The following is a 27,273-nucleotide window of genomic DNA, read 5'->3' as shown; positions in this document are numbered from 1 at the left end:
TGGTGGCATGTTGTCCGTCCACTCTCGCCTGCCTTCTTCTTCGTCGCTCGCAGCATCCCACTCTCCTTCGCGTCATCTCGCTCGTACATTCTGAACGAGCGAGCGAAACGCTGCTTCAGCTCTCGGCCGAGCTCTCTCGAGAGATCTCCGCTGTTGGTGCCCTGCCTCCGTCCGAGAAAAAGAGAGAGAGAGAGAGAGAAAAAGATTCTTAAGGTGGAATTACGAGGGTCGACCAGAAGTATTTCGGCCCTTCCGCCGGGATTGTTACAGTCTCCGCGCGGTGTTGCACATACATAGAGCGTTAATGAATAATTATCTAACGCGGTTGATTAAAATACGTTCAATTGCAATTTAATTTTTTTACGTAATTTTTATTTCTCGTTTTTTTTTGTTTTTTTTTTACAATTGCTTGCTCAAGATATATAATTTTATTTTTCTTAATGTTGATTGTAAAAAAAGGGCTTTGCTGAACTTAAATGTGGATAGATTGTGTAAATAATCCGAAACACACAAATATATGTTTTTTTTATTATTTATTATTTACACAATCTATCCACATTTAAGTTCAGCAAAGCCCTTTTTTTTTTACAATCAACATTTTGGATTTACCAAGTCTGAACCAGAGGCAACTCCTCATCTTTTGAAATTTTATTTTTCTTTTCTTCTTTTTTTTTTCGCGTTCCTTAGTATCACGGATCTTAACTGACTTCAAAGCTGATTTTTGATCTCAGGGGATCGCAGGATTCCGATTTTTGTGAGACGCTCAGGGGGAGTCTCGCGTTTTACTGCTGATGACGGTAAAAAAAAAAAACCCGCGCCCGCGATAACGCCGCGTCGACTCGAAAGTACGCGAAGTCCCGCGAGACAGACGTAACGCGAGATATGAGAATCGGAGATAAACTCCGCGGCCTCGTAGTCGCTGCCGCGATGCCTCAACCTGGGAGGAAAAGCCATCGATTTACGAGCGTGTTGCTCTCTTACGAACCCTTAAGTGCCGGTGCGCGAGTGTGGGCACTCTTTCCACCGATTCGAAACACCTACGCGCTCAATCCCGTCCCGAACGGGGGAGCTTCGCCCGCGATTGTGTAGGCGGTGGCGGAATAGCCGCGTTCCGCGCGGCGAAACGCGGCTTTTCGAACTCTCTCTCTCTCTTGTCTTATCTCTTCTCTCCGCGGATTGTACGTTTCACAATCTCGTGCATTACGAGAGCGCGCGCGGATCGAACGGATAATATTGATCAATTCCCGAGAACAGAAATAGTTTTCAAGATTGTTATCGCGCGAGTTTGCAAACGCCTCGCGAGAAAACTGTACAAAATGTCGACGGCTTGTCGAACTTTGAACTCACGCACGAGAGCATGTGTGTAATTTAAATTAAAATAGTTGTGGATACTAAAAAAACAAAAAAACACTTGTCAAAATGGTTTTTTTTTTCCGTTCGACGTAACATTTTCAAATGCGTCTCTCGGAAAGAAGAGACGCGCTTTAAAGCGTCGCGATCGTCTTTGACGACAATCGCATACAACGCCTCGTACAATCTAATATCACTGATTCTAGGCGTGGTGCAGAGAGACGTGGACCACTCTGGCACCGTATATAGGCGCATTGTCAGAACGATGCGGCGAGAGGAAAGGGGAGAGACGCGGCTCGTAATGGCCGATAAGCGCAAGGAGTCCGTCTACGGGCGGGCGCGCGCGGTACCCCGGCGCGCACACCGACTCAAGGCGACTCGAGGACGTTTACCCAACGAAACCGGCGACCTTGATCTTACAAACGATCCGTGAAGAAGGAGCGCGTCCTGGTGTGATGCTGCGTTCTCTTGCACCTGCGCGTCGCGTGCGACAAAATCGCCCGCTAATCGGCTTTTTTTTCTCTCTCTCTCTCTCTCTCTCTCTCTCTCTCTCTCTCTTCGCCTTCTCGCGTTTCTTTCCCGATCCCCGAGAAATGAAATGCACGACGAGCAGAATGTCAGCACGTCGCGCTGATTGCGATTCCATTGCGGTTTCTCTCGTCTTCGCGCCGACGACGTCGAAACAAGATTCTGAAAAGCGTCGTACGCTCGGAATGAAATACGTTTCAAAAATTATTAACGTAAACACAAAACGATTGACGTAAGAGATTACTTCCTATCGTGTTTTTTTTTCTTTTTTTTTTTTTTTTGACGCAAGAATCGTGTGTGTAACACTTGGCGATAATCTTCGAGATTGAGCAATACCGGATCAGCCGCTAGAGAGTCCACGGATATATCGTCATAGAGAGAGAGAGAGAGATAAACGCGTTGCGTTTATCTCTCTAACTGACATCCGCGGCAATAACACGACAATTATGAAAAATTCTGGGTTAAGATCGCTTTCTATTCTCTTTTTCTCTCAAGCGCACGCCGCACTTTGAAAAATTATCGGTGATTGACGACTTAATAAACGCGCATCTCTCTTTCCTTCTCTTTCTGTCTCTCTCTCTGACACGTGGTGAATATCCGGCAGAGAACACAACGGCACCATGACAAAACCAAACGCTCCTTAAAGATCCATATCTCAAATGAAACCGAACCGTTGATAAAAAAGAAGCGATAGAAAAAAAAAATAAATAAACATCCGAAGAAGAAGTCATATCTGAAGATAAGAATATTTTTCCGTAATTTAGATAAAATATATTGGTCAAACACACAAGTAAAACAGAAACTTCAAAACCTAGTGTATAAAAAATCTCAAATTAAAAACGTGTTAAATCTACAAAAACTTGTATTGTAATTCGCACCCGAACAAAGTGGCGAATCGATTGAGACCTACGTGTACGAAATCGGACCGCTTGGCTTTTCATTTTTCTAATTCAAAGTATCTTATCTCGCGTCGGAAAAATGCGAACCCGCGCGCATACGTTTTTCGGGGTCTCGTTGTCCCGCGACAAATGACGGAGTTGCGACATCTCCAGTTCGCGATACAACAACAAAAAACTCCGTCGCATTATTCACCGACTTCGCGCTTTCGAAACGAATTAGTCACTTTCTCGGTAGAGACACAATAAAGAACCCGATTATTATTACGGGCGTTTTTTACACGCACGTATTGATATATATATCTCCCGCGATCCGGAACCCGCCGGTTGTTGTCCCTTTGTGTGTGACAACGCGCGGCCGCTCGTGAAGAAATTCGCTCGAATTCTCGCTCGCAAAGCGTCGCAAAAAAAGATCCGAACTCCCCGGCGGCGTTGCTGCTCACGCCGCGTGAGAAAATCTCGCTTTTTCGCGCACCTTCTCGATAATCGCGACGCGATGATTGCAAAATCGAAAATTACAGCGGCAAAAAAAAAAAAGCGAGAGGCCCCCGAGACAACGGGGAAGGAGGCGACAAAACAACCGGAGTTGAGTCTCCTTCTCCTCCTTTATTAATGCGGACGCATGATACTCGACGCTGACGCAGACGTCTTTAAGTCTTATTTACAGCTGGACTACGTAAGCCGCTTACGTTAGGTTACAAACCGCCCGTGCCACGTGCTGACCGGACGAGCACGCAAGTTGACCGAGAAAAAATTGCGCTCTCTTACGTTCGTTCAACCGACGACGAGGCGCGAGTAGTCTTCCAAGCGACTCGAGTAAGGTGACGACCTCAATAATTAATTGACTCGCCCCGTTCGGCGATTTCCTATCGGGAATCCTCAGTTTCAAGGATCCGAGCGGGGAACGGCGTAATCAATATATATAATCCGCGGAAGAGTCCGAGGAAACGAGCATCTCTCCGCGGCAGAGCATCGCGCAAGGCGCAGAAACAAAAAGGTCGAAGATCTCTCTAGAAGTCAAACGCCGTTAATTAGTGACTTAATAATTAATCATTAACTTAATAAAAATAATATAAACCATTGACAAAAACCATTTAACTAATTAACGCTCGTTCGAGGCGTACATTTTTTTACACTTCTTCGCATCTTTTTTTTTTGTTTGTTTATTTTGACGACTTTCGCAAACAAAATTCTGTTCGCAAAAAGAACGGGAAGAGGGACGAAAAAAATTTCTAGTCTCCCGAGCACATCGCGCTCGATTTAGCCGAGCTGCTAAATGATCGCGACGTTTCCTCGCGCGCGCAATTAGCTCGCCCTTCTCTCGTGCAACAATAGAAAAAAACAAAAGTCACAAAAAAAAAAGAAAAAAACATCCCGACTAATCGACGACGAGACTTTTTAATTAAATCGCGCGCGCGTTGCGTCGACAATTTTCCGACACGACACCTGTTATTTAGCGAAGAGAAGCGGAATGACGGAAATGACCAATGACGTCGGCAACGTCGTCGGTCGTTTGCAACAGTCCTTAACTACAAATGCAAATAAGACGTTCGTTTCCTCGAGCGCGTCGCAACTGCGACGTTCCTCTCGCGAGGAAAACTCGAAACCTCTCGCACCTGCACAACGTCGGGGGGGGAGAGGAGGGTGAGGAGCTCTCGTGTAATTTTCGTATAACGTGACTTGCGCGCCGGTATAATTTTACGACGCGCGACGCAACAAAAGATTTGTATCGGACCGAGTTAAAAAAAACTTAATTGCGAGAAACAAAAAGTCCGTAGAAAAAAGCGCGTAGAGAACGCACTGACGCACACAATGACATATAATTTTATGTACACGTACATTTAGTCGAGTACGAAGGAGAGACAATGATCATTGAGGTCAGCGAGAAGATTTGTTTTAAGGAAACAATGTAAATTCGCGCGAATTTACGTCTGAGCGGAGATTCTCCGCAATGTTTCGACAGTGGCGGGATTGTGTCTCGTTCGATTTCACGAGCTCGTCCAAAAATGAACCGTTCAATAATAACCGGCGTCGCTTCGAATCTATCCGAGCCGCAATAAAACGCGTACAAGCGCGCGATGTAATATTACACGTGCGATATAATAATTGCGAGTAAACAGCCGATCGCGTCAGAGAAAGAGAGAGAGAGAGACAGAGAGAGAAAGAGAAAGAGAGCGGAGGACAAAGGATCTTCCTCTGCCAGTGTGACGAAAGGTGACAAAGTCGTTCCGTGATAAAAAAAAATAATGCACATATATTATCCGTTAGTTGTGAACTAAACTATGTGTGTGTGTGTGTGTGTGTGTGTGTGTGTCTACACATGTACATACATAACGCGCATATACGTATCTAACGGAATAGACTTTAAAATGTGCACTGTCCCCCCCGCGTTCCCCTTTTGGTTTTTCGACGCGAGTGCCAACGAGTTCGTACCTCCCAACGCACCCTTTCCGATTACGTGATTTCCGAACGGCGGCGTCCGCCTTCGGAAAATTGCGAGACAGACAGAAAGACAGAGAGAGAGAGAGAGAGAAAGAAGATCGTCGTTTTTCACGGACTTCGTGGTCGCATCGCGAAGGGAAACGTTTAGAGACGGCAACGGCCGCGTAAGGTGTTATCGATTTTATCAACAAACGGGGACTTCTAGGGGATTCTGTCTCGGTGCGGAGCACACACACGGGGGGTGAGTCAGAAGGGAGCGAGGGAGAAAGACGGATAGAGAGACGGAGCACGAGGGAAGAGAAAAGGAAGAGAGAGAGAGAGAGAGAGAAGAGACGAACGCGAGGGGGTGGGCCGCGAGGAGCGGTGGATGAATCCGCATCCAGCGTTCGCCGAAATGGAAAAACAAAGTCGCTCATTTGCACTCACCCTCGGACAGTTCGAGATCCAACTCGGCTAACTTCTCCCGCACGTCCTCCGGTAGCTTGCCGATGTCGATGTTGTACTCGGCCATCGCTAGGCCATCCGCACTGCGCCGTGCTCGCGAATCCACCAGCGGTGCATACCACGACCCGTCACCACTACTCGGCCATCTTGCCTGTCACTGGTTACGCAGTCGGGACGCCCGGGGGCGCCACCGGCCGTCGCCGAACAGGTGATACGGGCGACACGCGATATATAAATATATCGAGAGAACTATCGAACGACGCAACGTCGAGAGAGACCCAGATGGTAGGCCTACGTTCATTCCGCTACGTTTCGCCTCGCTGTGTTTACGCGGGACAGGTCTGCGGGAGGTTATTTAACCTAACCTAACTCTTCGAACGTACACGCTGAAATCAATCGAATTCGTGTACTCGACCAACGGATCGGTTTAGTTTTTTCCGATGAACATGGAGCTCTTCGATGATCCGGTTCTCAAAACTCAGTACAAGAAGAACAAATTTCGCTTGAAGCAGTGGGAGAGCGATTTCATGGAGAAATACGGACGCAAACCCAACAAGGTAAGGTTTCTCTCGAAGCGCAACCCTCGGGAATTGCACTTTTACGCAATTTTCTGTATTAAACGCAACCGTTCGACAAGCGTTTCGCAATTGCGATCACGCGAATGTAAGACAAGTCGCGCAATTTTCGAGTAAATACAGAAGATTCGAGAATTTTGCGAACATGTGCGACTGTCAGTTCGCGACAAGAGTCTCGAAGTCGTGTTACATGTGTTCGTTCGAATTATCAATGAAAAATTGTACCGTTATCGCAATGATATTGTCACGTGTCGTCGCAATGTATATAATTTTTTTTATATAATTTATTTGGACACTTGAGCCTATATATGGCCAAGAAGGGGACCTTGGTTACAACAAGTCTACTCTCACACATCCTTCCATACGTTACATCCTCCACTTACTTCTCGCTTATTTACACTTACTTTTACAATTCCTTTAAATTATCTCCACTCCAATCAAGTTAAATTAAATTTAAATAAATTAAATCAAAACCAATTTATCCTTAGCTTTAAATACATTTGTACCTTTATACCTTTTATTCCTTTCTGCCTTTTTACATTTTTGTCTTCTTTGTGTCGTCGCAATGTAATTTTGTGTCGCAATCCCGGACGGAACAAAAATTTATCCATTAAATATCGATTAGATATTCCGGCTCTGCGCGATATCTAAAGTAGTTGTCTAACGAAGTTTTGGTTAATGTTGCCTTATCGCTTTTTCATTTACATTTTTTTAGAACGATATAAAAGAGGCGGACGTGTCCATCAAAGCGGCGTACAAGATATACTGGAATCTGAAAACGCGCGCGATCGAGGAAACGCTCATGGACATTACTTTCTGCGACGATGTTCAAAGCAATATAACAAACGCGTCGTTGGTAGAAACAACGGCGATTAATTCGAACAAACATGACATGAAAAATCCAAGCCCGGAGAAGCCAAAGAGTCCGGACAAGTCGAAGAGAGACGCGGAGAACATAGCTCCTTCGCACGACGGCAAACATTCCGCTACGGAATCGGAGATACCTACCGGTCAATCGGATGCGGCGAATATTCAGGGTGTGTGGGGCAGTCATTTGACCAAGAGCAAGGAACAAGCGCCGAAGAAGCAACTTCTGATCGGTCGATCCACCTCGTTCCAATTGTCCAGAAACAAATTTGAGAGTTCGGCCTTCACCAAACGAAATCCAAGGAAATCCCTGTCGGCCGTTAAACTGAGACCAAAGTCCGACAAAGGTGGCGATCCGAGTGTCGATCAGTTGGACGCGGACAGCAGAGACGGTTTTGGCGTGACGACCGTTGAGCAAAAACCGATATTCGGCGAATCGATCAAGGTGACGTTTGAGGAAAACAAATCCGGCGTATCGCATTCCGTGAGCGCTGTTCAGCAATTGGTCGAGGGCCGTGCGACCGGTGCGAATCGAAATCTGAACCAAGGCTGGCTGGATCGATGCACGAGGGAGTGTAATCTGGAAATGGCGGTGATCAATTCGCAAAGGCTCTCGGGCACGAGCGACTCCGGCATGGAGTCGATGGAATCCAGCATTTACTCACCGAAAGACTCGGCGATCACAGTGAATTCCACCGCGTCGCTTCTCCGCGTCTCGGACGAGGAAGAGGACTTCATATGCAACAGCGATTCTGAGGAGGAGCGCAGGAACAAACGCATCAGAAACTTCAAGAGACATCTGAGCGAACAGGACATCTGTCGTCCGGCTAAGCGACGATGCGTTGAGATCGATTCCGGTTCCGCTACTCGGCCGGGCGGAACAACCGATGGCAGCAATACTTGCAAAGTAACACCCGATGCTGACGCGAGACTTAATTTATCACGCAGAGACGTGCACATTGGAAACAAAACAGCTATCGACGCAAAATCAACAACCGGCGAAGTTGACGCGATTTTAAAATCGAGGACTCGAAACAAAGAAGTCGCCTCAGACGTTGATGTCAAATCGAACGATGTTGTTGACAACGAAATGGCATCTAGAAACATTTGTCACACCGAAACAAAGAACGACTCGACAACGACGAATATTATTTCCAAATCGAAGGATCCCGTGAACGAAGAAACTTCTTCGACGATTGATGAGAAATCAACGAAGCAATCGTCGCGTCGAAGAACGAGACAACTGTCGTCCGATCATTCCGATTGCGATTACGTGGAAGAGAAGAGCAAGAAGATCAGAACAAAAGCGAAGACGAACGCCGTGCGTACGCGTTCCGCTAAAACCTCGACGGGCCAACGAAATGGAAGAAAGAGCAACGAAGAAAAATCGAACGCGGTTAGACGACGATCTTCCAGAAGAAAGAATTCGGTTAAATACGACGAAGAGCAGAGTTCGGATTCGGAGATGAGAAAGATTCCGATTTACAGCGTGGAAACTTTACGAACGACGCCTCGTTTCGCGGTGAGACCGAGCGCAACTGGCGATCTGATCGCGCAGTTCTCCGAAACGGTTGACGATGAGAAAATCGACGACGTTTCTTCAGCGTCTTCCAGAGCGAGCGCCAAGTTGACCGCGAAGGAAAAACTAGAGAAGAAAATAGCTGCCGGAACGTTAAACGATAATTACGTCAGAATAAATCTGAAGAAGAAGGTATTCGTGCGGGGCAAGAAGAACTTCAATCTGGCCAAATACAAAAGGAATCAGTGGAAACAGAAGAAGAAAGATTTGATGTCCAGCGAAGGCAGTTTGGACGTGGCCGACTTGATGGACAAAAACAGTACGACGTGCTTTAAATGCGGCGAATCCGGCCACTTCGCCAAGAATTGCTCGGTATCCAAAGGTGACGCTCTTCTACCTTTGGACGAGATTGACGAATCGTCGTCTTCGAACTTTCCGACTTTAGAGGAGGCTGAAAAGATGGCGAGCGAAAATGCCATCGTCGCTCACGGTCGCAGAATTGATCGGCTTCCCGAAAAGCCATCTGCTTTTGTGACAATCTCGTGTTTCAAGCAGAACAAAGAAGAGAAACCGAAAGAAGATCTGGCGAATTTGCTCAATGACGACTTCGCGGACGAATTCGGCGAAGGAAATACGTTAACTTTCGGCCACAAAATACCGCAAGAACTATTGTCGAGATTATTGCCACCTCAAATGAAAGAAGTCGATCCGTTGTATCCAGCGAGCAAAGACGGTACTCACATCGAAACCCCGACGGAAGTGTTCGAGGCGTTGCGTATGTTCGGCCACGAGAGCTTCAGAGCCGGCCAGGAAAAGGCGGTGATGAGAATTCTGTCCGGTCAATCGACCCTGGTGACCTTGTCCACAGGTTCCGGAAAATCCCTGTGCTATCAATTACCGGCTTACTTGTATTCCCAGCGCTCACGCTGCATCACTCTGGTGATTTCGCCCCTGGTGTCTCTGATGGACGACCAAGTGACGGGCGTGCCTCTGTTTCTGTCGGCCGCGTGCTTGCACACAGGTCAGACGCCAAAAGTCCGAGAACAAGTGATGCAGTCGGTGAAGGACGGTAAGGTGAACATTTTGCTGGTGTCGCCGGAAGCGGTGGTGGCCGGCGAGAAGTCAACTGGTTTCGGCGCTCTACTCAGGCAACTGCCGCCGATCGCGTTCGCTTGTATCGACGAGGCTCACTGCATCTCGCAGTGGTCGCACAACTTCCGTCCTTCTTATCTGATGGTTTGTCGAGTGCTCAAGGAGAAGCTGCGCGTGAAGACGGTGTTGGGACTGACAGCGACCGCGACGAGGGCGACGGCGGAGAGTATAGTGAAACATTTAGATCTCCACGACGGCATGGCCGGTGTCATCTCGGACGTGCCGTTGCCCAGAAATCTCGTTCTGACGGTGTCCAAGGACGAGAACAAAGATCAGGCGTTGATCGCGTTGTTGAGGAGCGAGAGATTCCGTAACTGCGACTCCGTGATAGTTTACTGCACTCGTAGAGACGAATGTATTAGAATCGCAGGATTATTGAGAATATCACTGCAAGTAAGTATTATTTTTTATCTTCACTAGAGTATAAATGTTCCTAAAGATAAGAATTCGAAAAATGTAATTTAACAAATAAAATATTATTACAATAGGACCCGCAGAATCCCGAAAAGCCGGACGCAAAAGTGTCCGCGATAGCCGAGGCTTATCACGCCGGCATGACCGCTTACAAACGCAAGGTTGTGCAGAAGAAGTTTATGAGCGGAGATATTAAGATTGTGGTGGCAACTGTTGCGTTCGGGATGGGCATCAACAAGTCGGATATCCGCGCTGTCATACATTACAACATGCCCGGCACTTTCGAGGGATACGTGCAAGAGATCGGTCGTGCTGGGAGAGACGGTCTCCCAGCGCACTGTCATTTGTTCTTAAATCCCGGGGTATTGTATTACACGATTCTAAAATTCCAAGATTTGTACTATCCACAATTGTTTCTTCTATATTTCACGCGTTTTCTGTTTTAATTAAATCTGTCATCATTTTCACACTAGGAAAACAGCGACAAGTGGGAGTTGCGTAGACATATACACGCGAACGGTGTCGACAGGCACACGATCAGACACTTACTTCAAAGAATCTTCATACCTTGTTCGTGCGCGAAGATAAACGGACAAAATTCGAACCGGAGGTGTCCCGGTCACGAAGTCGCTCTTCCAATCGACGAGACCGTTCAAGCTCTCGACATCACGGAGGAGACAATTTCGACGTTATTGTGTTACCTCGAGTTGCACCCGAAGAGATTCATCACCGTGCTCTCGTCCGTGTACGTACGAGCTCGCGTTTCGAGCTACCACGGACCGCAGCCTCTCAAACAAGCTGCGCAATCGGTAAGATTCTCTTCTCGCATCGTGAACATCGTGAACTAATATCAGCACTTGTTTCGCTCAAATGTTTTACACGCAAATTTGGCTTCAGTCTCCGCCGCTCGCAATGGCGATAGCGTTAGACATGAAAAAGGGGATTTCGCATGAGAACAGTAATCTCATAGAATTTCCGGTGATCGACGTTGCGTCAGCCATTGGCTGGGACAGTGGCGTGGTGAAGAGTCACCTTAAGAATTTAGAATGGACGACAGCAGGTGAGAATTCCGTAGTTTCAATTTATAAAGTATCTTCGGAGCTGTTTTGAAAATGTGTGTGTGTGTGTGTGTGTGAATTTCACAGCTGACGGTAGGACAAAACGATCGGCAATATCGGTGCATTACGATAAACTCGGTCTTCGAGTGAAAGCACCTGGCGATCTCACAGACACCGAACTCGACGAGGCGCTCGACGCATTGATCGCGCGCACTCGAGCTCAGGAATCCTCGTGTTTGCAACAACTTGAACTCATATCGTCCACGCTCAACAATATCAGCGTGCCATCGATCAGGCATTGCTCGGTTTGGGACGAGAACATCACGAAGAAGTCGGAAGAGCTCAAAGACATCATCAGAGAGTACTTTAAATCGGAATCTTCCTTGAAGAGTATCGATATCGATTTCCTGGTATGTTTCTTGAGTCGTGAATTCTGTTCTGATATTTTTAATAGACTAAAAATCCACGTTCCAACGCGTTTTATTGTTTTTTTTGTTTTGTTTTGTTTTGTTTGCAGGACAAGGTGACAAACGAGCAACAAATCGCCGCCGATGTGCGCAGTTTGATTATGTGTTACAGAGACACGAACTTCACAGGCCGTGCCGTGGCTCGCGTCTTTCACGGGATACAAAGTCCGAATTATTCCGCGCTGATTTGGGGAAGGTGCCGTTTTTGGAGGGCGCACCTTGCATCAGACTTCAACGCCATTTGTAAGATTGCCACCAGAGAAATTCTAGCACTGCGATAACGGGATCGGTTGATCATGTGACGTACAAGTCAATTCGCATTACATACTACTTATTTCTATTTAACTTAAACGTTCAAGTTTAATTGTTAACATAAACAAACTTTTACGCTACAGTGTAATTGGTTGACGGTTACAACGTAAGTTTTAGGTTTGTAATAAAAAACAAAAAAAAAAAAAAAGGGTAGCTTTTTTATGTTCTTATATTTCTTTTATGTTCTACTCGACTTAACATTAATCAATTTGTTTTTTAAGTTTGGATATTGGATGTAGCATTAATAAACAATGTTTTAATAAAAGAAGAAAAATTTTGAACACCATCGTACGTATCTTATACATAAGTTGAACAAGTTGAATAAATCATCAGGTTGTTATCAACACAGCGTGTTATTTATTTTATGTTAAAATTTGTGACCAAAAAACTCTGCTTAATATATAAAACTTTTTATAAAATTGTAATACACGTAACAAACATAGAAAATTTGTATATAAAATGCTTTTTCTTTTGCATTCATGCGTTATATATCCTAAAGTGGGTCTGTTTTTTATCGATAAAACTGAATTTTTTGCGCACACTAAGTTTTTTTTGGCCGTATGGATCGACAAATCCTTTTCTACGAAAGTACATACAACAAAGGATACGGGAGGTCCAAAGTTATATAAAAAAATGAAAAAAATTGTTTTAAAAATTTTAATTTTTTTCAGAAGAAAAGGATTTGTCGATTTATACAGCCAAAAAAAAACTTACTGTGAAAAAATTCAGTTTTATCGATAAAACATACCCACTTTAGGATCCTGTTAATAAATCTAATAAAATTTGCGTCCAACAATTTTATATACACACACAATATAGTCTTTAGCTAGATTATATATGTATATAAATCTAACAACTTTATAAAATTCAACAATTCTTTTTTTATGAAATATAAACATTTCTAAATATATATAAATTTTGGAGTTGATTAACATTATATATATATATATATATATATTGTATATAAATCTAACAACTATAAAATTCAACAATTCTTTTTTCACGAAATATAAACATTTTTAACATATAAATATACATATAGATTTCAGAGTTGATTAACATCACCGTTTTCAAATTCCAGTCCTCAAAATCTCATCAGATATGTTTTGTTCGTTTTGTTTCGTTGTGTTTACGTTACCACCCGCTTCATGTAGTTGCACTGCCGCAGGAACTTGTGCATCCATATTTGGTGCATTTTGCCGACGCGATTCATGCAGGTCTCGTTCTGGCAAAGAGCACAGAATTCGGCCGAGATGTCGTGAAACGGCGAGCGGAAGTAGACATTGGCATTTTTCAGGCTCTTGTTCTTGCGGTGCGCCCACACGTGTAGAATGACCTTATCGCAAAATTTAATACCAGTGTCAGATTCGGTAATTATACATGTATGTATGTATATACATTTATTTATTTATTTACGGACGTTGCACGACGATTACAAGCAATCATTTACAACGAATACCTCGAACATCATCAACATAGCGAAAAACCAGCGAGAATAGATGATGGCTGGTAAGAACAAGCAGATGGGATTTATCTGGCCGAACGAGGCACCGGCCGGAACCGGTTCCGTTTCCATTTGGTGACGTTTTTTCGAGAACGTCTCCTTTATCTTCTGCGGTATCTGCGGGAAATAAATTGCCCCGTTTCAAGGTGGAAACAACTTCGCGGTCACTCGAGTAAGTATATAAATTTGCTCCCGCGAATAATATCGATACAATTATTAATTCCGCGAAACGCGTTTTTTTTTTTTCTAAACGATTGTTGAATTGTACAAATTATCCAGTTAATTTACATTTAATAAAATACATTTTAGAAGAAAAAGCTTATTATTACGTTAAGTCTTCTCTCTGTGAGGTGTCAGCTGAGTCAAAGTAGATCTGATTTCAAGCTCTTGTTGCGTACGAAAAACGAATTTTATTTTTGCAAAAATTTATTGGAGATATGTACCTGAAACGGGACTTTTCTAATGTGACTTTTGACTGTGGAGCAGTCGGCGAGGTTCACTTCCGGTTCTCCGGTCTCCGCGTTATTTATCGTCGTCGACTCGATTGAGCCACGTCGAATGACGTAATCGTCAAGCGGATAGATCAGGTCCTCGCCAGTTTCCTCGTCGATGAAAACCCTGTCCATGTTGGCTCGCTTAGCAATCATTAACCAAAAACCGATGTTCGATGATCGAGTTATCTTCGGGGTCACGCTTCCCGGATATTCAGGGCACCGCACTATATGTTAATCGCGCGTTGTGTTGATTCCCTCAAGGAATATGGGAGAAATTGAGAAATCACACGTTTTTTGGACGATCTGCAACAACAAGCGATTAACGTGTTGAATTAACTCCGGAACTCTCGCGACAATGTATTTCCACTCAGATATTCGCAAACATTAAAAATAAATAAATGTGTGTGTGTGTCACAATGTCTCTAAAAACATTAATATTACATTTGGCGAGTATTACAATTGCAAAACACGTGCGTCGCTGATCAAAAAATCACGACGCTACATTCAGTACAGACGGTTTGCAAACATTTTCTTTTTTTAACAAATACATAAAGTGCAAGAACCGATGTGTCAGCTGCCGACTTTTTTCAAGTATATTTATATATCTTCAACTTTGAAGAATTTATCTCGTTCTATTCTCGTTTTTCTCGTATCGCTGCGACAATATTGATCGACAATTCGCGGATTTCCTACTCTTTTCTTTCTCTCTCTCTCTCTCTTTGTTGCAAGATAAACTTTTTTCTTTACCAGATTACATAAATCATTCGCGCGTCTTAAGTTTCGCTGCTGTCGTTACTCATCGTTTCGACGAAGCACACGCATAACGCGCATACACATCTCCTGAGCGCGGCTATGACAATCTTGCAAAAATATTCAAGCGCGCAACACATAACTCCGTCGCGATCTGTCTCGCTTCTTGACACGATTTTTTTCTTTCCATCTCTCTTCAACCGAAGAGAATAGCTGAAAACGAGACAAGTATATGTATATGCGTGTACGTATACGTACGATTGAGTCCGTACATTGTTTTACACACACGAAGTTGCATCGATGCTACGTTAAATACGCGACTTCGTGTGTAAAAGCAAAAATTAACTATATAGTTGAAAAAAAAAAAAAAAAACAAATCAAGCGCGCAAAATTGCAAAACGATTTGGTTCGTATTACATAATTAATTATTACATAATCGAAGAGTTCAGCTTTCGTTCTTCGTTTTTTTTAATACTCGAGACTTGTTGTGTCAAATCAAACTTGCGCGAACAAACGATTTCGAGATTCTCTCGAGTGCACATTTTGTTGATAACAAACAATGTTCGAAACCTCTTATTTGGAAAAGCAATCTCTCTTTTATCGCGCATTGTGCGTGTTCAAGAGAGATTACACACACACAATTTGGTGTCGTATTTTTCTTTTCTTTTTTTTTTTTTATCAAGAAACTTTGCTTTTGTAAAAAAAAAGAGAGAGAGAGAGAGACGAGAATTCGATGTTTTGACGAAGCTTAACGACTGAAAGATAACCTGACGACGATCATCAAACGTAAATGGCGTAGCAACTGTTCCGGCCGCAAGTCGTAATTATCGAAGCAATTACGATAGCGCGTCGAGCGCCCCGAGCGTAAAACATGAGCGCAAAAAAAAAAAAAAATCGTAGAATATCGAGAGCTAACGTTTTTACTCTGAAGCGTGTACGAACTTCAAACTGATGGTTTTTATTTCGCACATACGTGTTGTGCAATACGTACTTGAGTGTATCAAGAAGTGTGCGAAATAAAACCGAGACTTTTATATCGAAGAGCGGTCGAGAGAGAAGAAAATAGGGGGAGGGGGGGAATTATGATTATTCAGGTGCTCTTATCGATATACGTGATTACAATTGCACAATGCACGCGAAAAAAAAGTGATACACAATTCTTCGCAAACTTATCTACAAGCGACTTGATATTTCAGATTGTTGATTATTTAAAATTATTGCGGATCGCAGAAATTAACGCAAAACTTTTCCGTGACTTCTTACAAAATAGAGACACATCGAAAATACAACAGCGAGTGTTTTGCAAAATTACAATATCGCGCGCATATAATGTATAATAATAAAAATATGCGAAACAGATCGTTTTTCGATAATGATTTTTCCTCTCTCCCCCCCTTCTCCCGAGAAAAAAAAGACGCATTTTTTTTCGGGAAAAGAATTGAAATAAAATCGATTAGCGCAAATCGCAGCGAAAAAACTTACGCAGTCGATGATGCGAATTGTTATTAATACGGCCTTCCTCGCGGTTGCGGCGACATCGAGGTTTAGATACTGACTTGTGACGCAGACTCACTCGATCGCGGCAAATCGATCGATGCCATAATTCTCACGCGCAAATCATTTGATAACCGAACGTGTCGGAAGATCCGGAGCGCGACGCTGTACCGAAATCACGGTGAAACCGCGCGTGACATTTAACGAAACTAAATTCGATTCGCAACCGCGGAGCGCACGTCGAATTAACTCGAATGAATTGGAACTTCGAACAATCGCGATTGCGTGATCGCACGAAAGAGATACCGCTTTATATATATGTATATATATGTTTATATAGTTCAGAAACACAACGGTCAGACAAGATGTTCGTGTTCACGTTGTTGATTGTCGCCGCGACAATAAAGGTACCAGCGTCATCTGGTAACGCGCGATAGAAATGTAATTTTATTTTTTAGCGGGAAGTTCAGATACACACTGTGGGACACTAAATATTCCGCTTTCCGTAAAAATAGTCTTGATATAAAATTTCTCAAGAATTTTAAGGCAAGAAAAGCACCTTGATGCTTTATAAATATAATAATTTAATAACAATCTTTTATTGTTATTTATAACTAACCTTATTTAATTATTTACAGAAAACGAAGTATGATGATAAAACATCTTAATATTATTTAGTTAATTTCAGGATCAGGTTCTAATCTACATATTATAGAAATACGTCTAGTTTTTGGTACGTGTCGTCCTTCAAAATATGATTCTTCTGACTTAAGAATTTCATGATTGTACTTGTACCTTGCAGTGCCGCTAAAAGAAATTTACAGATATGTAAATAATTTGTGTGTAATTTTAATGCGAGAGAAGGGACTACAACAAAAAAGTCATAAATAAACTTCAACCTCATAATATATAACGATCTTCTTGGTAACAGAAAGCATTCGGTATATTCTTTCTCGTGTCCTTCCATTGTTAGTCTCATTACACTGTCGCTCATCAAACTTAATCCCGCAATGATACTCCCACAAAACTGTATAAATGATTAAAAACAATAATATATAGAAAATTAATGTAAGAGAATTAAAAATAATTTTAAAATAAAAAACAATTTCAATAATACCCTTATACTGTCGATATGTGGCTTTATCCACCCTTCAGCAGCTAAATCTAATATGTGCACAAGTTGGAGCTGCGCCATGTCTGGTGAAAATGCTTTTCTACGAATTTTATCAAGAATCTTCGAGCTATCGTCGCTCCAGTTTTTCCATTCTGTTTCCCTGTAACCGTGTATCGCCTACAAAACAAAGAGAAAGACGATAAATTATGTTGTTCTATAAACAATATGTAACATATGTATCAATCAATATCAATTTACTAACATTGTCCCAGTGTGAAAACTCATAACGTAATCTTTTCATGTAGGGATCTACTTCTCGAACCAAAATATCTTCCTCTTTTTCACTAATAAAATTTGGAAAAACCTTCATGGTGTTGTGTAATTCCACCTTCCAATCTTCTTTTGTTACGCTTTTGTCGGATTCTTCTGTATTAAAATTTGAAACAACTTGTTTCGAACCATTTGAGCTACTGTGGTAAAATGTTTTGTTTATATTACGGACTAGTAAACGTAACGTTATTGCCATTCCCTGAATTAAAAAGTTCTTCCTGAAATCGAAAAAAATTACATCTGTAAGAACGTAGCTATAAATCTGTAAGAGTACAGCACAATGTAATTTTAAAAGTTTATAAAAGTTTGTGGGTTATATGTTGAGTAGCAGATACCTTAGTACTGTCACTTTTCTACACAATTCATGTACGCAACTCAAATTAAGATTAGCTAGAAAATAAACTTGAATTTTTTCAACTGACAAGTTTACATATTAATTATCAATTCTTATGTCAGAAAACCAACAAACATTAGACATGTTCAAATTACATTCTGATTGCATACAGGTTATGTTTGATCTTGACAATAGGATCCAAGTCACGGCGTGATAATAATAATTGTTTTTATCGCGTTATATCCGGTGACTCGTTAATAATGTTCATGTTCGTTTTGTGCAACATCTGCTTTTGCGATCTGGATTGCGAGGCTCTTTTTCTCAGATTTTTTGCCAACAAAAACAATATATATCACTCCTTGCTCTAGGTGTTCGCGCGGTAAGTAGTGTGTGTGTGTGTCCGTATAAAATTATTCTTCACGTGGAACAAGTGGAGTCAGATTGTAAAAATACATGAGCGAAAAATTCAACACTTCTCGTCCAATCACGTGAGAACACAGAAAGTCGACGATTATAAAAAAACACGTATATAATATCAAACTTGAAATGACACAATTAAAAGAAAAAGAAAGACCGGCCCAGTGGTCTCGCGGCCTGAGTGCAGGGGCTGCGAACCCGGAGGTCCCGAGTTCGAATCCGCTCAACCACCCTGGAGTGTGGTAAGGATTTTTTCCGGGCCGGTCCCCTTCAACCGAGTTTTTCGGTTGATCGGCGAACTAAATCGGGCCTCCAAAAATTAATTCGGGTGTAATTTCCGAGTTAATTTCTCCTTCCCACAAGGCGATCGAAGTCACAAAATCCCGAGCACGAGCCCGACACAGATGGGCCACGCCACTGTGAAAGACGGCCGTGGTAGTAGGAACAAAAAGAACTGCACACTTTGACTTCGAAGGTTGACTACGGAGGTAGTACCCTATACATACTCCTCCCTGATATGGATATTTGAAATACTCTGTGACTAAGCCTTAAAGAAAACACTTGATTTCGTTAAAAGAATTGTAAGCCTAATAGGACAAGAGTCCTCTGGGACAAGAGACTTGATCCTGTTTTGTAATTGTTGTAACTTGAGAGTGTTACTCTTTTCTAATTGTTGAATTGTGTCACTTAAATTCTTGTTTGTCTGTATTATATTTCTGTTCATTCGTTCTAATTTTTTAACCTTGTTTAAAATATTGGAGTTTGGAGCCCTGTAAGACAAAAAAAATTTGAACTAAGATTAATACAATTGTAAAAAAGCGCCAAAGAGACACATGTCTATCCTGGGGTGCTTTCCAACTACGTACACAGGCGACACTGTGTCCAGTAGTGTGAGAGTTTAAACAGCATATCAGTGCGTCTCACTCACACTAGTAGACAAGAGACCTTTAAGGGCCGTCTACAATAGGATTGGCAGTAGGGTCACGCTGCAAATGCTCAAAGCATTATTCTGTTTTTTGTCTGAATTGAATGAAAAATAAAAAGACAAAATATGCAATAATGTTTCCGAACAATCAAGCGCACTTGTAATTTGTACTAATATCGCGAATAAGATCGATATTGAAGCTAATTTATATTTAAGATTGTCTTGAGTTTGAGATGATGTATATCAGCCGTTCTATTGGCTACGGAGAACAATCAGAGCTTCTGATCACTCTGATACAACAAACTTGAATATAAAATTCACTTCTAAATACTGGCCTTAAACTATATCTAATAAGACAAAAATATGTAAAGTATCGGAAAAGTACCGTATACATACATCTCCCGTTTTTTGCTCACTCCATTCTTGTATGCATAAATCTTAAACCATATGGTATATTTTCTCTAATAAAAAAAAAGAAAAAAAAATTATGTAGAGTACATACATACATACATACATGTACATTTCGATAAAAGTTTACTAGGAGTAACTAAATAAAGTTGAGTTATACAAAATCAAAGCGCAACCTTTTTGTAATACAAACACAATTAAATGTATTAGTTTACAAATAAGAGTTATACAGAAAACAGGGATAATTTATAATCAACCTTTATTTAGGAATATACTCTTTTCAAAACCAACTTGTAGGTAATTGATCTTCAATAAAAGTATATGTTTTGCATACGTATCTACGTATGTGTGCACATATATGTGTACATATAAGCTGTAATATATAAAAACTTCCGTGTACCGTAATTACATTTTGTCTGTAGAATAATACAGCCTTATACATATACATACATACATATATGAAATGTACACACACGCATACATACGTACATATATATGTATAAAGATGGGAGTTATTTTTTTTTTTAACAGCTTGGTATGCGATTACAAGACAGACTCTGTATAAAGTAATTTTATCCACATTCTATGTATCCAATTTTAATAAAAATAGACAAGTATAGTACAAACTAAGATCGCACGAACATTATGACATTTTCAATCTTTCTCCAAGTTAAAATCAATTCTTGATAGCACTATCAAATCAAAAATAAATTTGATACAACGACAGACTCATCACGGACAAAAATCTGCAAAACTCAACGGTACTCTTGTAGAACATTCAAATGTTCCACAAAAATGTAAATAACTGTAGAGCACTATATTGCCACATGGTGAGGTTTTTGTTTTAAAGCAGTTTTGCTTAATTACATTAATTAAGCAAAACTTATTATAATTGCTAGCTTTCCCTTTCTATTTCTTTATCCTGTGTTGTTTTTTTTTCCTAATTTTTTTTTTTTTTTTTTTTTTTTTTTTTTTTTTTAGTGAATTAGACATTGTGAATTGTTAGATTAAATCATTGTACATTCTCTGATTACAATTGAATATGCAGAAAATACAAATATAAAGTCTCTTTGTATATAAATCTGCAACTTAATATTCTTCTGTGTGTATTTAGGCGACTAGAATGTATGAATATATGAAAAGTCGCTACATAAAATCGTCATAATCGTCATATACATAATCACCGTATTCGCTTAACAAGGTGTTGTCACCTTCGATTTTGAGTTTGGCCTTGCCTTTTCCTTTAGTTTTTTTCGCTTTTTCTCCTTTCTCTATTTTTTGCTTTTCTATAAGTAGATTATCAATAACAGTTTTCACTTTCTTTAAGTGATTCGATGATACTGAAACAAAAAAATAACAATATAAAATCTGCTCTCACATCTTTCCGCTCATTGTATAAAATATTTTATCGTTATTTCTTAAACTTTCGATTAGCTACTAACAAGGAAGAGCAATAGATTTTATAAGCTCTTCTGCAAACGATGGAAATTCCGAGTGTTTATTGAATTGATTTATTTTTTGCGAAAGTACTGCACCAAATCGCTCGAATTCTTCTTTTGTGTCTGGCACCATTGCGTCAAGCGATTCATTAGAGACTTCCGTTACACCTGCAACATTTTTGAGATTTGTCAATTAACAAATATATTACGATTTTTAATATATTTTAATAATATATATTTATATAAAGCAATATGTTTCATACTTTGAATTATTAATTATTAATATATATGTATGTGTGTATGCATATGTAGAAACAAATATCTTATGAAAAATTATCAACATTAATGTAATATATATATGTATATATATATATACATATATATCATGTAATAAAATTAATAAAACTACAGAGAGAAATGTGTACTTAAATTATATTGTAACTATAATAAATTGTTTTATATTGTGTAGTGATTGCACACTTGACACACTTTATACATCCTTTTATATATCAATCATATATGCATCAGAAGAGTTGCTCAGGAACGGTACAGGAGACAGATAACGAATGAGGTTTCAAAAACTGATGCAAACACAATAATTTGCACAGAATAGCAACTTTTATTAAAATACAACAACACATCTATATATAATAGATTTTTAAATATAGTTTGCAATAAATTTAAAATTTGCATATATTTATTTCTCTTTCTCTATCTGTCCCTGTTGGATAGAGTTCCTGTCAAATCAAATATGAGAAAAAAATCTGTGTGGCTATAATTCTAATTATATAAAGCTATTATGCTAATATATATGCCACAATCTTAATCTTAATAAAAATATATTTTAAACACATTTTCGTTATCTCGTGTTTGTTTAGTATTTTTTCTACAATAATACTTCTCTCTCTTTGTAATAGTTATCTCATAACAATACTGAATAATTTATATATGCAAAACATGACACTTTATCCCACATATCATTGTCACAAATAGTTAGTTGTATTAATATTTGTTAATTTTTTAAATATCACATACACACATATAAAAATAATAGCTATTGTTGTAAAGCAATGATTATGCAATCTTAGAAAGTCTTAACTTAGCTTAAATATACGACAATATGCGCTTATGGCAATGTAACTAGTGTGTGTGTGCATGTATATGTACACATGTTTCCACGTACACATATACACACATACGTATTTTAAAAAACAGTAATAACTGTTTTAAAAAATTAAATATATTAAATATTATATTAAAATATATATTTAATTCTAGAGTCTAATACGTCATTAAAAAAACTTTAAAGTTTTCCGATAACAAATTATGCTTATTTAAATGCACAAATAATTATCAAACTAAAATAAAAACTATTCCTGAGATTATTTATAAAAAAATTATTTTTTATCTTTTTTGTGTGTTTTGCGATCGCTAAAGTCAACTAGATTTGACAAACCAAAAGTTTCCATTGCCAGCCTGAGATCTGCCTCTTCTTGCAACCTTTGGCGTCTTAAAATTTCAGTTCTCCTTTCTTCTGGAGTAAGTATTTCTTCTTTCTCTTTTGCTTTTCTTTCGGCTTCTTCTTTCGCCTTTTTCTGAAGTGTGCAATAAGTTTTACAAAGATATAAATAAAATTGTTCAATTATAATATATCTTTCTAACATAAAAAAAAACAATCAAAAACTAACCTCACGTTCCTCAATTCTTTCCTGCAGTGCTTTTTTTGGTTTTGGCTTAGCTTTTGGTACTTCTGCAGGTTTTTCTATATCTTTTTTCTCTTCTTCAACATCTTCCCAACTATCCTGCATGTTTAGATTATTATTACATTTAAGTGAAATAAATAATCTTTGATTAAGTGCATGTGGTATACATACATACATATGTACATATATATATATATATATGCAAATATAATATGCATGCACACACAAAATATATAGGTTTAAGTGATATACAAGTGATATTTTACATTTAATTCAATACATATTTTTTTCATATCAAAAACACTTTTATATAAATTATATATTTCTTACAAGTGTTTATTTAGCATCAAAATTAATTATAAAAACTGTGAAAACTTTGAAATATGTTTTTGTTAATATACAATACCTAATATATACATATATATATTATATATATTATATATATATGTAAATATATATATGTATCTTTACTTGTGTCTTAAAATATATATTTCATATATCTCACTCTTTCAAGTACACATGTATTATCTATATGTGTATACAACATTTTTACTTCTTCATACTTTTACACAGTCACGTTTATGGATGTGATGTTACTTGATTGAAAAACGTTAATGTCATACAGATTTTTCGAATTTACGAGGGATACATAATTAGCGGTGACGCAGAATCACGGTACGGAAGCATGTGATGTGATTGTTATAGGTTAAGTGTTGGAATCGCGTGGGAATTTGCGAGAATCTCGAGCGTTATGCTTGAAGAAAGATCGCGTTACCTTAACTTCCTCCTCTTCGTCCTCTCCTTCCCATTTGTTCGACCTCATCGCGAGGTCAAATTTCTCGACATTCTCGACATCTGCGACGGCACAAGGGAAAAAGGTTAAAATTAGGTCCGCCTTAATAAAATCAGGTATATCGCCGAGAATTTCGTGCGATCGAAATTGCGATAAATCGGGATTCGGAAGAGAGAGAGATACTTACCCCATTCCTCGTCCATGATTGTCGGCGATTATTTAACGTGCGATATGCCTGAGGACGAGTGAAAAATCTGGCACATAAACGTGGAGACACTAAATACAACCGGAGTAAAACGAGCCATACTGTACGTACGAAGAAAGCGTGCCAGCGTGACCCACCACTTGTACCATAGACATGTGTAATATACTAGAAGCTCGACTCCATGTGTAAAAAGAAACAGAAGGGAACGTATTGGGTAGAGAGAAGACCGAGAGCGGCCATGCCATTGTTGTTTATTACGACGGTTTCCAGCCGCTACTTTCAGCGCCGGGTTCCATTTTGCGTGGGATTCGCGAACTACGAAACGAGTTCCACTTTCAGCCGCATATGATAAAAATGTATTTCGGTTAGAGTCCGTGCTTCAGATTCACTTTCATTCACGTCGTTGGACGTCACGCACACGGACACGGTTTCGTTTGTGTGCGTAACCTCCATCATCACCGATGCTCTCGATGGTTGGCAGTTCTACTTATCGACAGTAAAGTGGACGTAGCACGGATTCGAGCCGAATGAAAGTGAATTTAGCACAGACTCTAACCAAGATACATTTTTATCGTACGCGCCTGAAAGTGAAACTCGTTTCGTAGTTCGCGAGTTCCACGCAAAATGGAACCCGGCGCTGAAAGTAGCGGCTGGAAACCGTCGTAGAAAAACAACAATGGCAGGGCCGCTCTCAGTCTTCTCTCTGGTCCTGTCGTAAGTGATGATCTCTCGACCGTTGAGTTGTCTGAACGCACTCATTCTATCTTCATTCCTCATTAGATAGATAAGATGACGCGGTAGCGCACGCTCCCTGTATGTAAATAAACATTCCGTAATAAACATTGTATACAAAGTATCAACGTACCGCTCTGTACATACACAAACACAACAGTTATACATTTATATACAAGTCCGTTTTTATATATAAATTCTCTTAATATATTATATATATATACATAATATATATATATTATTATATATTATATATATATTACGAGAATATCATGGAGACAACAGGTCAAGAAAAAACATTAGAGTAATCACATTATATACAAGAAATACATTGCAAGTATATTTTAAAAAGTCATGTGTTGTTACAACAGTCAATCATCTTTTTTGTTATAAATAAGTCTGTTCATGCGCTTCCATTTCTTAATATATGAGGTAGATGTATATTTGTACTTTGATAAGAAAACAAAATAAGGAACATAGAGTGCAAGTAACATAGATTCAACAGTATTTTGAGTATAAAAGTAAAAAAACTAAATATATATATAAATACAACATAAAAATATAAAGATTACATATTTCACACATTAAATTATGTTAATTATCATCCATAGAATCCATAGAAACCATAGAATCCATAGAAACCATAGAATTCTTAGAATCAAAACTGTGCTTCTTATTACACAGATTCTCGTAAATGAGTAAATATTCATTTTCATGATACACAGGATATAAGTCTATTTCTTTTAAATCTTTGTTAGCAGAGTCATCCTCAAGTTCAGATTCGTATTCTCTAAACAATGTCATAGCAGCATATGGATTCTTTTCGCAATGTAAATACGCTATTTCTTTTTCCAAGACTAAATTTATTCTCTCAGTAGTTAAGTCACATTCACGCTTCGAGTGACACGTTAAAATTAACGGTTTATTTAGTTCAGCTATTATCTTGATAGATTCCGCCCACGTTTCTTCTTTTTCTCCGATATCGTACTCGTGAAAGTGACAATTAAATCCAATAACGTAATCTGGTTCTACCCTTGTCTCTTCATATTTCATATACTCGCTGTAAGTCGTATCGCAATATTGTACATAAAATTCCTTGCTTTCTCGACGACAAGGAATGCACAAAAACTTTTGTACGGTGTGCGCAATATCTCTCCCAAAACCATCCGCCAAGCCCGGTCCTATCAGTACAAGATGTATGAATTGTATAGAAGGATACAAGTGAAACAGAATCTCAAAAGTCGTCGCAATTGGTCTTTCTTTCATTTTTGTCGCGCCTATACAATGAAGTACTAATTTTTCTGTGTCTTCATCAAGGTTTAATATTTCCAATCCTTGATATACTGACATTACTCTTGTGAAATGTCTTGACTGCTCCATTGCGAATAACGAACACGCAAGCTTATCATTCTCCAGTTCGTCATTAAAATACGTCAGAAATGTCTCCATGTCACTATCCAAATGGCAAGATTCAGCAAAATTTATATACGTCCAATGAAAAGATTCCCTGTTTGGAGACAATGTCATTTCTGACATGAAGGTCATTCGATATTGAGAACAGGCGTCCTCTTCATGTTTGTTTGCGTGTTTTTTGCAGAAGCTCACGGATAAACATTTCGAACAGTATTGCAATTCGTCATTCGCTTCGCCGCAATATCGACACATTTTCGCGTATTTGAACATCTGCATCTCGTATATCCTCAACTTACGTGGCAATTTCGACGTCACCTTCTGCTGTAAAAGCTTCATCCTGGCCTTCTCTCCTTCAGCTGCGGATAATTCCTCGGCGCAATTCTCACGTACGTCTTGTACAGCTTTGCAGAAATCTTTGTGCGCCGCCCAGTGTACCTTCTGATGATCTCGGCAGCAATAGAAGATCATTTTGCATCCGCCGCACGTCTTCAAACTATTCCGCAAAATATCCGTTTCATTGATTTTACCAAACTTCTTGCAGATGTGGCACATATTTGGGTAGAAAAACGTGTTCCACTCTTGGGTGCAATGGTTGCTCGCGTAAAGCAACATCTTCGTGTATCGCGTTTGGATGAGCGATATTCGCAAGGAACAAAACTGTATCAAGCTCTCACCGCTTCTTCTCTGAACGTCGAACAACGGCGAATTAAAGTAAAGTCGAAGCTATCGACGAAGTACCTACGCAGAAATGGCGGAAATGAAAAGGGAAAGAGATGTAGCGGTGGGAGAGAAACCGAGGGTTTGTCTTCTCCCACTATATATCTTACTTGTAAGTTCGAAATCGAGAAGAGAATTTCACTGCGCACAGGGAAGATAAGCGAACGAAGCAAAGTATGTACAGTTGGGGTCAATGAATCGTTTCTTGGACGCGGGGGGCTAAGGGTAAGAGGAACGGTATTCCCTACCTACATAGACTTATATAATAGACGGAACATTTATATGACGAAGTTGAAGACAACATTAAAGGACAGAGATAGTGCTGGAGTAGTTGTGTCTCTCTCTCTTACAATAAGAGCGATGGGGGACCAATCACTTTGGATTGGTTGATTTTCTTACGCCTTAAGCCTGTTCTACATTGATCGCAAGCGCAAACGCAAGGAACAGGTCTGGTAGAATTGACCAATCGTATTGATC

At 39.9% G+C, this 27,273-nt stretch overlaps 5 protein-coding genes across 8 annotated transcripts in view; 1 reads left to right on the top strand and 4 right to left on the bottom strand.

Moving 5' to 3' along the window:
• Positions 1-5,794, bottom strand: part of LOC109852954 (disco-interacting protein 2) — a 28,441-nt gene extending 22,647 nt beyond the window's left edge. Inside the window, exon 1 of the mRNA XM_020424600.1 lies at positions 5,643-5,794. Within this exon, the coding sequence (XP_020280189.1) occupies positions 5,643-5,727 (85 nt within the window). The 5' untranslated portion in view covers positions 5,728-5,794. The remainder of the gene's footprint in view (positions 1-5,642) is intronic.
• A 111-nt stretch (positions 5,795-5,905) lies between these two features.
• On the top strand, positions 5,906-12,609 carry LOC109852989 (ATP-dependent DNA helicase Q4). Its single transcript, XM_020424668.1, has 7 exons — positions 5,906-6,217; positions 6,951-10,166; positions 10,262-10,549; positions 10,661-10,996; positions 11,085-11,247; positions 11,333-11,655; positions 11,763-12,609. The coding sequence occupies exons 1-7, from the start codon at positions 6,101-6,103 to the stop codon at positions 11,991-11,993; spliced, it is 4,674 nt and encodes a 1,557-aa protein (XP_020280257.1). The 5' UTR covers positions 5,906-6,100; the 3' UTR covers positions 11,994-12,609.
• A 386-nt stretch (positions 12,610-12,995) lies between these two features.
• LOC109852965 (alpha-ketoglutarate-dependent dioxygenase alkB homolog 7, mitochondrial-like) lies at positions 12,996-18,620 on the bottom strand. Of its 4 annotated transcripts, none has more exons than XM_020424628.1 (7): positions 18,200-18,620; positions 17,643-17,928; positions 17,384-17,557; positions 17,166-17,293; positions 16,255-17,073; positions 13,972-14,325; positions 13,617-13,645 (listed from the first exon to the last, which is right to left on the bottom strand). In XM_020424628.1, coding segments are annotated over exons 1-5 (723 nt in total). In that variant the 5' UTR covers positions 18,202-18,620; the 3' UTR covers positions 13,617-13,645; positions 13,972-14,325; positions 16,255-16,940. The 4 variants fall into 4 exon arrangements, with proteins under 4 accessions (XP_020280220.1, XP_020280217.1, XP_020280219.1 ...); XM_020424630.1 differs by having other exon boundaries at positions 18,215-18,620; XM_020424629.1 differs by lacking the exons at positions 13,617-13,645; positions 13,972-14,325 and having other exon boundaries at positions 16,847-17,073; positions 18,046-18,620.
• Positions 18,621-20,036: 1,416 nt separating this feature from the next.
• On the bottom strand, positions 20,037-24,090 carry LOC109852966 (eukaryotic translation initiation factor 3 subunit J). Its single transcript, XM_020424632.1, has 6 exons — positions 23,917-24,090; positions 23,712-23,791; positions 22,922-23,035; positions 22,690-22,828; positions 21,237-21,401; positions 20,037-21,134 (listed from the first exon to the last, which is right to left on the bottom strand). Exons 1-6 carry the CDS (start codon positions 23,930-23,932, stop codon positions 20,941-20,943), a joined length of 708 nt encoding a protein of 235 aa, XP_020280221.1. The 5' UTR covers positions 23,933-24,090; the 3' UTR covers positions 20,037-20,940.
• A 913-nt stretch (positions 24,091-25,003) lies between these two features.
• On the bottom strand, positions 25,004-27,031 carry LOC109852968. The gene is made up of 2 exons (XM_020424634.1): positions 26,907-27,031; positions 25,004-26,817 (listed from the first exon to the last, which is right to left on the bottom strand). The coding sequence occupies exon 2, from the start codon at positions 26,689-26,691 to the stop codon at positions 25,261-25,263; it is 1,431 nt and encodes a 476-aa protein (XP_020280223.1). The 5' UTR covers positions 26,692-26,817; positions 26,907-27,031; the 3' UTR covers positions 25,004-25,260.
• Positions 27,032-27,273: the final 242 nt, after the last annotated feature.

This window comes from Pseudomyrmex gracilis, unplaced genomic scaffold, assembly GCF_002006095.1.
Source record: "Pseudomyrmex gracilis isolate BER0280 unplaced genomic scaffold, ASM200609v1 scaffold_41, whole genome shotgun sequence".
Classification (NCBI taxonomy): domain Eukaryota; kingdom Metazoa; phylum Arthropoda; class Insecta; order Hymenoptera; family Formicidae; genus Pseudomyrmex; species Pseudomyrmex gracilis.
This window is presented reverse-complemented; position numbering and strand designations above follow the sequence as displayed.

Coding starts and splice junctions, on each gene's coding strand:
- LOC109852989 (XM_020424668.1), top strand. CDS start 6,101: ATGAACATGGAGCTCTTCGATGATCCGGTTCTCAAAACTCAGTACAAG. Junction 10,550..10,660: donor ATTTGTTCTTAAATCCCGGG/GTATTGTATTAC, acceptor TTTTCACACTAG/GAAAACAGCGACAAGTGGGA. Junction 11,248..11,332: donor TTTAGAATGGACGACAGCAG/GTGAGAATTCCG, acceptor TGAATTTCACAG/CTGACGGTAGGACAAAACGA.
- LOC109852965 (XM_020424628.1), bottom strand. Junction 17,558..17,642: donor AGTTTTCACACTGGGACAAT/GTTAGTAAATTG, acceptor TTTGTTTTGTAG/GCGATACACGGTTACAGGGA. Junction 17,294..17,383: donor CACATATCGACAGTATAAGG/GTATTATTGAAA, acceptor TCATTTATACAG/TTTTGTGGGAGTATCATTGC.
- LOC109852966 (XM_020424632.1), bottom strand. Junction 22,829..22,921: donor AAAGAATTGAGGAACGTGAG/GTTAGTTTTTGA, acceptor TGCACACTTCAG/AAAAAGGCGAAAGAAGAAGC. Junction 21,402..22,689: donor GCTGGCAATGGAAACTTTTG/GTTTGTCAAATC, acceptor AAAATGTTGCAG/GTGTAACGGAAGTCTCTAAT.
- LOC109852968 (XM_020424634.1), bottom strand. CDS start 26,691: ATGTTGCTTTACGCGAGCAACCATTGCACCCAAGAGTGGAACACGTTT.